The following is a 13,355-nucleotide window of genomic DNA, read 5'->3' on the forward strand; positions in this document are numbered from 1 at the left end:
CTACCAGAGAATGTCTCATATCTGTAAACGGGCTCTGCTACTACGCTTTAGCCGGATCGCAAGCCAAACAAGTGTGTGGCGTGCCTGTTGTTTTGTTTCCGGTCTAGCTAGATCCGGTGTGGTGTTGTAGTTTTTCTAACTTCGGTAGTTGTTGCAACAGCATGTGAAAAAAAACTACAAAGTTTGCTAGGCCAAAAAGAGCGTTAATCGCGCGATAAAAACATTGACGCCGTTAATTTGGGTTTGCGTTAACGCCGTTAATAACTGACAGCACTAATAAAAACATATTGTTAAATAGCAAACTGCCATTGGCTATGCACACGACAGTGAAACATATTTCAACTTCTTTAAGTCCTAGTTACCGGAAATTGTTGACCTAGTATAGTATGGTATAGTACAGTATACATTTTAACAGAGATACAAAGTATAATGTCAAGATTTTTTTTTTGTAATTGTTACAATACCAGAAGATGTTCCTCTTTGAGCCTGTAGATGGCGCTATTTCACTTCTGTTACCGTAACTCACTGTACTGGGTTGGACATCTGAACTTAACTCACTGTTACAGAAGTACTTAATGTTTAGGGATGTTGTTCAATAAAGGAAATGAATCCCCTAGTGAATTGGTTTGGTTGAAAACCCTGACAATAAAGAAGCAGATGAGATTTGAAAATGTGGTTCTCGGTTAGTGATTTCAACTGACTATGAGCAAGACACTGAACTGTAATGGAGGCATAGCTGTATCCCCACAGAAGAAGAAGGAGCGGCCCCCGTCTTCCTCATCGACCCTGATCTTACCCTACATGACTTCATCTGTAACAGACCCAACAGGTTCCCTGACAGAGGGAGTGTGAACGGTTGACTCAGTGACCATCCCTCTCTCACCAAACTTCCTCTCTAGGAAGTGTTTAAGAGCCAGTGACTCCTTCATCTCTGCTGATTCCCTGCAGCTGGAGAGAGACCAGCCAGACCAGCCTACTGTCCTCCTGTTAAGAGACACGCAGCTTTGAGACTACTGACATGGATCTGGGTAAGTCAGCTCTGTAGATTCGTGTGGATTGAGAGGTTGCTTACAATAGGAGTCAACATAGTTTCCATACTAGTTTGAATGAGTTTAGGTTTTGTAGTTTAGTACTTGGTAGAATTTACTCTGAAGTACTGGTTAAAGAGCTTCTGTAGTTCAGTAAAGGAAAATACCTCTTGTTGGTCAAATAAAATACCAACCCTAACCACTTGTTATAGAGTTTTTATAAAACACCACCTGCAGTACAGTGCTAATTTGGAAACAGTTAAGTAGTCTATAGTTCAGTACTAGTTAAGATATGCTGGGAATTTTTGTTGTGCAAATTTAGCACTGGTTAGTATACAGACATAATTTACATAGTTCGGTATACTGTTGTAGTAATTTTTTCTAGAAAGATCTCTGAACTGGTTTTTCCATTCATTGATCTAAGTTCCCATGGCTCTCAGTAATAATTTAGCTTATTATATCCAGAAAACAGGTTGAACTAGAACCATCTACTGTATTCTAGTAGAAACAATTATATTGTCCACGCCTAGATCATACCGATGCATTCCCAGAGTGGCAGTGGCTGTCCAGATCATTGGCTGGCTGGCGGTTTGACTGGCTGCTTGGTTGGTTGGCTGGCTGGCTGGTTGGCTGGCGGCTGGCATCCTGACTGGCTGGCTGCCTGGAAGGCTGGTCGGCTTGCTGGTGCCGGTTGGCTGGCTGGTTGGCTGGTTGACTGGATGGCTGCAGTGAGACACAGAGGGTTTGGAGCTTCACTCCTGACAGCCTTTTAGTTTACACACATTGACAGCGAGAAACAGTAACTGTCAGTTCAACAGTAACAGCTAGCTTAACTGTAACTGCTAGTTCAAAAGTAACAGCTAGCTTAACTGTAACTTCTAGTTCAACAGTAACAGCTAGCTTAACTGTAACTGTTAGTTCAACAGTAACAGCTAGCTTAACTGTAACTGTTAGTTCAACAGTAACAGCTAGTTTAACTTTAACAGCTGTCGCAACAAGGCTAACTGCCAGTGTAACAGGATCTAGGAGGCTTTCAGTGGTCTCGTCAGATTGATCCAGTTGACTTGGTCAAGCTGCTTGGTGTATGGGTGGGGCTGAGTGGATCTGAACCCCATTTTAACGTAAGCTCACATCTGATTGTAAACTGGTTGTGTTTGTGTTCATGTTGGTGCCGGCTGTATTCTAGTTGTGAATAAAGTGGACCTCCACTGTGAGGCCAATAACTCCGCCCACCGGACCAATGACATCAGCAAGCAGCGCCTGATCGTGCGGAGGGGGCAGTCCTTCCTGTTGACCCTCAGCTTGCCCCGCCCCTTCAACCCTGCCTCCGACACGCTCCTGATCACCGCGGAGACGGGTACGTTATCAGACTCTGCCCCAGGATATGACATACTTGGAACTTGGTTCCTCCACTTTGAACAAACAATGTCAACATCTCCCTCCATGCTACCTCCTCCCTCTCTTTTTCCACCCCTCCCTCCATCTCTCCCTCCTCTATCCTCCACCCTTGCCCCCTTCTCACCTCCCCCCCTCCTCCTCCAGGCCTCCAGGCTTCAGAGTCTCTCGGCACCCGGTCAGTGTTTAATTTCCCCAACAGCAAAACGGGGAAAGCGGCGTGGGGGGCGGAGTTCGACCCGAACTCAGTGCTGTTGGCAGGAAGTGTGACCCTGGCCGTGACCCCTCCAGCGGACGCCCCCGTGGGTCAGTACTCCCTGTTTGTGAAGACCAAGGAGGGGGAGCCGAACGGGGCCAGCGTGGGAAGCCTGCTGATGCTGTTCAACCCCTGGTGTAAAGGTAAACCAGCCCGTTAACAGTCAAGACATTCACATATTAGATTTGTGCTGGCTAACACACGTGTGGTAATGAGCGGATGACCCGTGCTGCCCGATTGACATGCCTGAACTAGCTTCGCTCATCCTGTCACATGCTGGGAGTGATCCATAAAGGCTGTTTATCAATCCGAAGAACGCTGAGAACGCAAGTACATTCTTTTGAAGAACGTTCTTGCAAGCCTCCTTGCAAGAATGGTCTTGCAAGGACGCAAGGACGGAGAATGAATTGAGATGGTTAGGGTTTTCCTGGACTCGCAGCATTATGATAACACTGACTACCTACAAAAACTAGATAAAAAAGCTAAAAAATTGTCCGTCTACCTGTAATGTTACGTTTTCTGTAGCCCTTGCTAACTTACAGTACCTGTTAACTAGTGTCTGCACTGCACTGAGATGCTACTAGCTAGGTTATCGACAAGTCGGAGCAAATTTACAAATTAGCCGTTTCATCAATAAAATAAGAACATTTTCAGCGACTGAACTGCCTATTTCTCGTCACATTTTAATTCAGATGCTGATTTACACGTACCGTTTAGCTGAAATATGAAAAGTAAAAAATTACAGTTGTGAGGTTTTGTCCGCCTCGCTTGACATCTTGCAATGACTTCTGGGAAATCAGAAGTGTTCTCGCTGGTCAAGTCACCATCCGATGCATCCTCGATAAAAGGGGCGGATCAGGAACATTTCCGGGTATTTTTGGCGTTCTTGGTGACTTGTGTTCTTTGGATTGGAACCGTACTTGGACAATAAAAGATGACGTCAAACGAGTTCGCAAGAACACAAGAACAGAAAAAAACGTGGATTGATAAACAGCCAAAAGTGTCTCTCAACACTCCATAAAAACCTGTGTGAAGTTGACGTGAGAAGCAGGCTTCCATGGAGCTGAGATCAGGAGATCATGGTCATGTAAATCTGAAGCTGACTGTGTGGTGTGTGTGTGGTGTGTGTGTGTGTGTTTTAGTGTGTGGGAGTCTGGTGAGGGAAACGGTGAGGGAATCGGGCTGGTAATCTGAAGGTCGCCAGTTTGATTCCCGGCCGAGCCAAATGACGTTGTGTCCTTGGGCAAGGCACTTCACCCTACTTGCCTCGGGGGAATGTCCCTGTAGTTACTGTAAGTCGCTCTGGATAAGAGCGTCTGCTAAATGATTACATGTAAATGTAAATGTGTGTGTCAGATGACTGGGTCTACCTGGGTGTGGAGGAAGAGAGGCAGGAGTATGTTATGAAAGAGCAGAGCATCATCTATCGTGGTTTGGACAACTACATCGACAGCCTGACCTGGAACTTAGGACAGGTACGTACACACACACGCAGAAACACACACATGCACGCACACAAACACGAATACAAACATACATATAATCACAAACACATCGATTGGTGGTCACTATTCAGGAGCAGTCCGTGAGCCATCAGGTTTGTGTGTTTGGGCTGACAATCAATAAGACATTATAATCACAGTCACATCAATCATTATAGTGCCTTTCATATTATAATAAAATCACAATACACTTACATTTATGCATTTAGCAGATGCTTTTATCCAAAGCGACAATAACCAACATTATGACTAACGTTATGACTAACAATGACTAATAAAAAACAATTATAATAAAACACTAATAATTTTAGTACCCTACTACTCTACCCTGCAGTTTGAGGAGGACATGGTAGAGACCTGTTTGATGCTGCTTGATGTCAATCCCAAGTGTCTGACGGACACTTCGCAAGACTACTCCGCCCGCTGCAACCCCATCTACGTCGGCCGGGTGGTCAGCGCCATGGTAACTAAGCGCCATGCACCATGGTAACTTGGGCCTGTTCCTTGACCATGAAACACTGTGGAACTTTGCCCTTCTGCTCTTTGATCTCTCCTGTACTTTGTACGTGCACTTTTTATTCAAAAGCTTGACTAAAACATCAAATGTCAACACCACTTCATCCTTAGTGCATCCCAGAAACCCTTCTCAGGTGACGGCACCAATGTGACCTGACTGTTCTCTGATCATCAGATAAACTGCAACGATGACCGCGGGGTGCTGATGGGAAACTGGAGCAACTCGTTTGCCGGAGGGGTCAGCCCCACCCAATGGAACGGCAGTGTGGACATCCTGCGACGCTGGCGGAAGTTTGACTGCAACCCTGTCAAGTACGGGCAGTGCTGGGTGTACGCCGGCGTCATGTGCACAGGTAGAGAAGAAGCCAAACCCCAACAGCCCCATCTTACCCCACCATCTCTCATCCTCCCTCTCGCTTTCTCTTGGAATCCCTCCTCTCTCTCTTCTCTCTTTCACTCCTTCCCTCCTCCTCTCTCCTTTCATCTCTCCCTCCCTCCTTTTCTCTCTCTCTCTGTCTCTCCTCTCTTCTGTTTCGCTCCTTCCTTCTGTCCTTCCCTCCCTCTCTCTTTTCTTTTTTTCCCTCCCTCCCTTTCTTTCTCACACTCCTCTCTCTTTCACTCTTTCCCTCCGTCCCTCTCTCACCATTTTTCCACACATGCCTCCCCCCCCTCCCTCCCAGTGTTGAGATGTCTGGGGATCCCGTGTCGAATCGTCACCAACTTCCAGTCGGCCCATGACACGGATGGCAGCCTGACAGTGGATGAGTTCTACGGAGACTATGGAGTCTTGGAGAAGGCTAGCGGCGACAGTGTCTGGTGAGGAACAGGGCCTGCTGGCCTTTCACACACAACACACAAGTGTAAGTCAACCATCTATCTGTCCCGTAAGAGTGCTGTACAGACAGTCCATCTGTCACGTCTGGATCACTGCATGACTGCTGTGGGGTTCAGCAGGCCAGAATTACAGCTGTGGTAGAACGGTGTTGTAGAATGTGGTTGTTTGTTGTCATCACAGGAACTACCATGTGTGGGTGGAAGCCTGGATGAAGCGCCCCGACTTGTCAGATGACTCTGTGTACGACGGCTGGCAGGTGCTGGACCCCACCCCTCAGGAGAAGAGCAGTGGTATGGTCCAAAAATCTGAGCATCACAATCATTTACTCCAGAGCCCCTTATCACTTGATGGAATGTCTTCTTTCTCCTCTTCCTCTTCCACCTCCTTTTCCTTCTCCTCATCCTCCTTCTCCACTTTCTCCACCTCCTTCTCCTCCTCCCCCCCTCCCCCCAGGCGTGTACTGCTGTGGCCCCACCCCAGTCAAGGCCATCCTCCTGGGCCACACCAACGTGCTGTATGACGCCCCTTTCGTGTTCGCCGAGGTCAACGCCGACCTCGTGACGTGGCTGGTGGCGAGAGATGGATCCAAGAGGAGGATCTTCTCAGACAGCGGCTCCGTGGGACAGAACATCAGCACCAAGAGCGTGGGCAGTGACAAGAGACAGAACATCACTGACAACTACAAACACAGAGAGGGTCAGTACACACACACATAAACAAAACACACACACACACATCTCAGGCAGCTGCAACATCAGCAACAGGTTTGGTACAGACACACGCATACAGACACCGTGTGTGTCATGTCTCACCTGGTCTCTTGCGTGTCTGTCTTCCAGGCACCACGCATGAGAGAGTTTCTTTCAATCGGGCTGTGAGCGGCATCAAGCCCAAGGAGGCGGGCGAACCCTCTGTAAAACCTACCGGGACACCCGCAGGAACGCCCACCGCACCCACCCCCGGACCTACCCCCGGACCCACCCCCGCACCCACCAACGGAAACACCATCTCAAACACCAATGGAACGTCTAACGAGCCCCTGGCTCCAGGGGCCGTGGAGATGAAGGTTGTGGTGGAGGACAAGCCCCTGAGCGGGGCTGACATCAGGCTGAAGCTGGTGGTGCGGAGCCTGTCTGGCGCCCCCTGCAGTCTGCTGCTGCACATCAACGTCCAGGCCATGAAGTACACCGGCACCCTCGCCTCTCAGGTGCAGACGGAGGAGAAGCAGCTCCAGCTGGCCCCTAGGCAAGGTACTGGAACCACCCTGCCTCACTGCCTCGGTCTAACTCTGCCTCTGTATTACACTGTCTTTCTGTCTCTAACCCTGCCTCGTTGCCTCTGTAAAACATTGGCCATCTGACCTCTGTATAACTCTGACTTACTGCCTCTATCTAACCCTGCCTACCTACCTGCTGTTCAAGCCTCCCTATCGATCTGCCTCTCTGCTCCTGGCTGACATAGGAAGACCTTGTGTCCTATAAGATTCCTATATGTTTATTGTATGCACCTTCCTGCCAAAGCAAATTCCTTGTCTGTGCAAACTTTCATGGCGAATAAATCCCTTTCTGATTCTGATTCTGATTCTGGGTCTGTCACCACCCTAATAGTGCAATGACACTTCAAATGCATGAAGGACTGTAATACTGTTACTGACACTAGATCGTGCTTCTGTGTTTTCCAGAGCTAACTGTTCCCATCCTGATCCCGTTTTCCGTGTACGGAGAACACATGTTGGAGAACAACAGTCTGATGGTGTCGGCGTTGGCTACGGACCAGAAGAACCCAAAGAACGTTTACCTGACGGAGATGAAGATCATACCGAAAGACCCTGCCCTCACCATCACTGTGGGTCTTCCTCCTCCTGTCTGTCTGACTGCATGTCTGTCCATCTGTCTGCATGCCTGTCTGTCTGTCTGCGTGCCTGTCTGCATGTCTGCCCATCCGTCTGACTGCATTGTCTGTCTGTCTGTTTATGTGTATGTCTGTGTCTATGTCTTGAGGATAACTTTGTTGACCCTGTGTGTGTGTGTGTTGTAGAGCGTGGGCCCAGCACAGCAGTACCGTGAGCTGATGGCAGAGGTGGTGTTCATGAACCCCCTGGATGAAGCTCTGAAAGACTGCACCATCACGGTGACAGGCAGCGGAGTTCTGCAGAGCTCTTTGGAGACCAGGTCAGAGGTCCCACCCCTCTCACACACACGCACACACACACACTCTCACATATACACTCTCTGACACACACACTCGCACTGTGTTGGGGGGTAAGGCGTTACTGTAATCAAATTACATTTGTGTGTAACGCAGTAATGTAACGCATTACTGTTGATAACTTCAGTAATTGCATTACAGTTACTAATACAAAAAGGTCTTGTGTTACTTGCATTACTGTGATCTGCATATCGGGAAGCGAAACAATCAACAAATCAAACCTCCCTTCACGTGTGTTTGTGTAACACTCGTCACTTGACTTAGCCCCAGAGTTCAAGAGGTGAAACGAGCCGCTTAGTATGTCTTTTGAGGGATGAGGTATGCACATTACTTACTGCCAGTAGCCTACTGTAGCCTTGTTATGCTTGACAACTTTTAGGTTGATGTTCACAACTTTTTTGTCAGCTTTGTGGTATTAAGGGGAAAGAACTCTAAAATAAGTTAATTTATAGAATAAGGGTGAGAATGCCCTGTCCCCCGTTGTCACCAACTAGTAATGGAAACTCTTACACACACTCTCTTACACACACAATCAGACTCACACTGTCACACACACATACACAGTCCTGAGGTGGAAGCACTCTGCTAAGAACTCTCAGAAAGAATCCCTCCACCCATATCAGATCCATGCAACTCAGACCTCCAGAGGTGCGCAGGTCAGAGGTCAGGGGATGAACTGCAACAGGGTCTGAGTGTGTGTTTGTCTCCCCAGGCTGGCCTGGTTGCCCCCAGGTCACCGTGTCCGCGTGCAGGTGCCCGTGACGCCGTACAGGTCGGGGCAGAAGAAGCTAGTGGCGGACTTCAACTGTAACTCCTTCAGGAACATCAAGGCTAGCTGCAACGTCGACGTAGCTCCTTATAACCGCTTCGGCTACAGCTTTGGGCGCTTTGCCTGAGACTGGCCTCACCCCTTCCTGAGGTCTGAAGGAAGGTAGAACAGTGGGGTGTTCCAGTCTGCAGTTTTGAGATTTCTATATTTATCTGGACTTCGGTTGTATGGCTTCACAAACCATTTGTCATGTGACTTTTTATGGATGTCATGTGACTTTTTATGGTTGTATTGTAGATATTGCAGACACATACACACTCTCATACACATATTTATACTCTCTCACATGCACACAAGTTCGAGATGTATATGTTATTATTGCTTTGGAGATGTTGTATGCTGCTGTTTGTGGAGAATCCATAAACCAAATGAAGCCTTACCAAACTAGTGTTTCCATTTCTTCCATTCTGATGATCATGATAAAAGCATTTTAGTTTGAAATCTTGATGCAGAAACACATCAGTAATAGAGGTTTATCATGAGCATGTCGTGACAGTAAAGACATTTTCTAACGAGAGTGCGTCTGTGTTTTTCGTATTCCAAAGAGACGAAACGTGAAGCGCTTCTATTGAAACGTTTGTTCAAGCTTTTTGGTTTTTGATGAAGTATACTTCTTGTCTGGTATGGAGGATTTATCCAATGAGAGCAGAGGAGACCGATGCAAGAGACTGCAAAAAAGACGTTGACCATCTTGTCTGCAGTCCAACAACCTGTTTATTCAGCAAACCCAAATACAAAACTGCACCAGGTAGCACTCTATAACACAGTATAGATGCCATAGAAACACTAGTGTCTCTCCTACACAACCAAGGCAGCACATTCAGCTGGGACCAGCGCTACCAGGCAGAAGCTTTCCGCACGTCAATCATGTTAATCCTCCAGGAATGTCCGTTGTGTAATAACCAGTACTTCTAAAAATCCAACCACAGATACCGTTTCCTTGTTTTGATGTCACTTAAGCGTTGGAGTGACACCAGGGTGGGTCCACACAATTCTTTTCTTTCTCCTTCAAACACGAGCACGACAAAGATGATCTGTGTAATCTGTAACATGAGGAGATTAAGTACAGAATGATGCAAATAGATTTATTTTGAGATTCCATGTCTGATTGCTCTGTCCATCACTAGACAGAATACCAGACGGAGTCTTAGTTAACGATTTGAATCTTTCAAAACTATTGTTAATACACTACATTCATAGCCAGTTACACAAATTGCACTCTGACACAAATTCATTCCGTCTCAGTGGCTGATGTTTCAGAATTTGGCACAGCACTGCATTCTTCAGCCATGCAACACCACTTACGAAGATTTTTTTTGTATTACTCCATAAACATACTGGCACAAAGCAAAGGCGAGTGGGCGATTAGCAAATGTTTATTTTGCAGTTGCTCGGGACACGCTATGTTTGCTACGCTATGCTATGTTTATCTCAGTGGTTCACATTCACACATACATACATACGTCCACACACACTTAACCCCCCAAACACACCCTCACCACACACACACACACCCCAACACACCCTCACACAGTGCTGCTAGATGGAGACCTGTACAAGGTCCTGGATCTTGTGCAGGTTGTGCTCCACAGCACGTTCTAGAAACTGAACCCAGGTCAGATCAGCCTCCAGACACACGTGGCTGGACCTGTGCAGGGGGGGGGGGGGGTGTATGATTACAAGGGGGATACAGTGCATCTGTGTACTACAGTATATAGAGAATAAAGAATATGCATAGGGTGTGTGTGTGTACACTACTGTGCAGAGGTCTTGGGCACCCAATATTTTTACATGAATATTGTCTTGTATATAAAAAAAATGTTGTCGTCTGTATTTGTGCTGCAGTATAAAAGTGCAATTTTGTATATGTGTGTGTGTGTGTGTACATCACAAGTCATGACTCTAGTGGCCTGTTTATCAGTTTTGTGTTCATACCTGATGATCTCCAGAACTTTCTTTAGTATAGATGCCAGCTGGCAGGCCTGGAGAGAGAAAAAGGAAGAGTGAGAGAGGAGAGAGCCGGAGAGGGAGAAAGACGTGTGTATGTGGGACAGGGAAAGAGAGGAAGCAGTGAAAAGGGAGAGGGGGAAGAGACAAGAAGAGGTGAAAGACGAGGAGAGGAGGTGGAAGAGGAGGAGGAAGAGGAGGAGAGAGGAGGTGGAAGAGGAGGAGAGAGGAGGTGGAAGAGGAGGAGAGAGGAGGTGGAAGAGGAGGTGGAAGAGGAGGAGAGAGAAGGTGGAAGAGGAGGAGAGAGGAGGTGGAAGAGGAGGAGAGAGGAGGTGGAAGAGGAGGAGAGAGGAGGTGGAAGAGGAGGAGGAAGAGGAGGAGAGAGGAGGTGGAAGAGGAGGAGAGAGGAGGAGAGAGGAGGTGGAAGAGGAGGTGAAAGACGAGGAGAGGAGGTGGAAGAGGAGTAGGAAGAGGAGGAGAGAGGAGGTGGAAGAGGAGGTGGAAGAGGAGGAGAGAGAAGGTGGAAGAGGAGGAGAGAGGAGGTGGAAGAGGAGGAGAGAGAAGGTGGAAGAGGAGGAGAGAGGAGGTGGAAGAGGAGGTGGAAGAGGAGGAGAGAGGAGGTGGAAGAGGAGGAGAGAGGAGGTGGAAGAGGAGGTGGAAGAGGAGGAGAGAGGAGGTGGAAGAGGAGGAGAGAGGAGATGGAAGAGGAGGAGAGAGGAGGTGGAAGAGGAGGTGGAAGAGGAGGAGAGAGGAGGTGGAAGAGGAGGTGGAAGAGGAGGAGAGAGGAGGTGGAAGAGGAGGAGAGAGGAGGTGGAAGAGGAGGAGGAAGAGATGGAGAGAGGAGGTGGAAGAGGAGGTGGAAGAGGAGGAGAGAGGAGGTGGAAGAGGAGGAGAGAGAAGGTGGAAGAGGAGGAGAGAGGAGGAGGAAGAGGAGGAGAGAGGAGGTGGAAGAGGAGGTGGAAGAGGAGGAGAGAGGAGATGGAAGAGGAGGAGAGAGGAGGTGGAAGAGGAGGAGAGAGGAGGTGGAAGAGGAGGAGAGAGAAGGTGGAAGAAGGTGGAAGAGGAGGAGAGAGGAGGAGGAAGAGGAGGAGAGAGGAGGTGGAAGGAGGAGTCTTACATTGTTTTCCACTCCAGAGTAGTCCATGGGGGGGTAGAGACTCAGGGCCAGGTCATCGACTCTGGAACACAAACACATACACACAGACACACACACACACACACACAGACACACAGACACACACACACACAGACACACACAGACACACACACACACACACAGAGACACACACACACACACAGACACACACAGACACACACACACAACATCAGTTTCTCTGTGTCATCACTCTCTCGTCAGCATGGAAAATCATCACTTTCTATCTCTCCCTATCTGGATCTGTCACAGACACTCCCAATCACACCCACATTCCTACAGTGGTCACAGCTGAAAGAGATTAATTATGGTCCTGAGATGAATATAAACAAACCATTTACCAGTTTCGGGTTGTATCATACCTGTGTCGGGACGCGTGGGACGCCTGCATGTAATAGCACATTTATGTACCAGGAAATTGCCCCAAATGCGTTGTAGGGTTTCCCGCAGCACTTTCCAGTTCCCCCCCCCCCCCCCCCAACCCCGGTCTGACGGCAAACCCCACCCTACCACCTCACACATTCTCCCTGTGTTTTGTTGAAGAAGGTGAAAAGGTGATGTGGTGTGTTCAGGTATGGAGAACTGGTTCCCAGGAGAACATCATCCATGTTCTGGGTTCGGCTGATCACTACATCATCATTGTGCCCTGGGGACTCCTAGTGTGTGTGTGGGTGCGTCTAACTGTTGTGAATGGGTGTGACACTTCTTTAGGAACAACCAGATGTGCACTCCTTAAAGCAGCAGCTGGAACCGCACGCATGTCTCTATCTGTCATAGCAAATACACACCCGCAAATATACACAAAACAAGCATGTCAAAATTAAAGTGTGCTTGTTAAATATAGTGTTACTGCAAAAATATTGTGCTTTTATTCATATAATAATATTTCCTGCATTTGTCCTGCTTTATTGAAAGTTTTTTTTTTTTTTTTTTTTCTTTTCTTATGAAGTGTAACAGGATGGGTAGGGAGAGAGAGAGAGACGCAGCAAAGGCCCCAGGCCAGATTCAAACCCAGGCCACTGCGGTAAGGCCTACATAGTACACACGCTTATCCGGTGAGTTACCAAGAGCCCCTATTAAGAGCTTTTTCTGACCACAATGTGCACACACACACACACACACACACACACACACAGGGAACATCAAGCATCGGGGGGGTCCTATCCCACTCCTCACCCAGGGCTGATCATCTTGGTGACGTCGGCCAGATCATCGAGCTGTGCCACGGTCTGGGGCGTGGCCACGCTGCCGCTGGCCTTGACCGCGGCCGACAGCTTCTTCAGGCAGGCGGCGGCCGTCTTCATCAGCCCCCCGCACGGCGCCAGCACCTGCCGGTCCCGCTCCGACCAATAGGTGTCCATGTTTCCCCGAGGCTCCTCCTCCTCCTCGTCCTCCAGCTCGTTACTCAGGGGGTCCACGTTCTCCGACCGCGCCTGGGAGCAGGGGACCCAAGGATGGGAGACAGGTGTAAGGCACAGGGGATGGGGTAAACAAGGATGGTAAACAGGTGTAAGGCACAGGGATGGGGTAAACAAGGATGGTAAACAGGTGTAAGGCACAGGGGATGGGGTAAACAAGGATGGTAAACAGGTGTAAGGCATAGGGATGGTGTAAAAAAGGATGGTAAACAGGTGTAAGGCACAGGGATGGTGTAAACAAGGATGGTAAACAGGTGTAAGGCACAGG

The 13,355-nt window shown here is 48.3% G+C and overlaps 2 protein-coding genes across 3 annotated transcripts; one reads left to right on the plus strand and one right to left on the minus strand.

Moving 5' to 3' along the window:
* The first annotated feature begins 602 nt into the window (after positions 1 to 602).
* LOC124463482 (protein-glutamine gamma-glutamyltransferase 2-like) lies at positions 603 to 9,084 on the plus strand. Of its 2 annotated transcripts, XM_047015213.1 has the most exons (13): positions 605 to 1,028; positions 2,215 to 2,385; positions 2,571 to 2,822; positions 4,036 to 4,154; positions 4,516 to 4,644; positions 4,873 to 5,050; positions 5,378 to 5,513; positions 5,713 to 5,822; positions 5,986 to 6,228; positions 6,372 to 6,782; positions 7,214 to 7,377; positions 7,570 to 7,703; positions 8,453 to 9,084. In XM_047015213.1, the coding sequence occupies exons 1-13, from the start codon at positions 1,019 to 1,021 to the stop codon at positions 8,634 to 8,636; spliced, it is 2,241 nt and encodes a 746-aa protein (XP_046871169.1). In that variant the 5' UTR covers positions 605 to 1,018; the 3' UTR covers positions 8,637 to 9,084. The 2 variants fall into 2 exon arrangements, with proteins under 2 accessions (XP_046871170.1, XP_046871169.1); XM_047015214.1 differs by lacking the exon at positions 7,570 to 7,703 and having other exon boundaries at positions 603 to 1,028; positions 8,453 to 8,948.
* Positions 9,085 to 9,252: 168 nt separating this feature from the next.
* ccndbp1 (cyclin D-type binding-protein 1) lies at positions 9,253 to 13,313 on the minus strand. Its single transcript, XM_047015215.1, has 5 exons — positions 12,846 to 13,313; positions 11,634 to 11,694; positions 10,505 to 10,551; positions 10,094 to 10,217; positions 9,253 to 9,612 (listed from the first exon to the last, which is right to left on the minus strand). Exons 1-4 carry the CDS (start codon positions 13,268 to 13,270, stop codon positions 10,109 to 10,111), a joined length of 642 nt encoding a protein of 213 aa, XP_046871171.1. The 5' UTR covers positions 13,271 to 13,313; the 3' UTR covers positions 9,253 to 9,612; positions 10,094 to 10,108.
* Positions 13,314 to 13,355: the final 42 nt, after the last annotated feature.

This window comes from Hypomesus transpacificus, unplaced genomic scaffold, assembly GCF_021917145.1.
Source record: "Hypomesus transpacificus isolate Combined female unplaced genomic scaffold, fHypTra1 scaffold_287, whole genome shotgun sequence".
NCBI lineage: Eukaryota > Metazoa > Chordata > Actinopteri > Osmeriformes > Osmeridae > Hypomesus > Hypomesus transpacificus.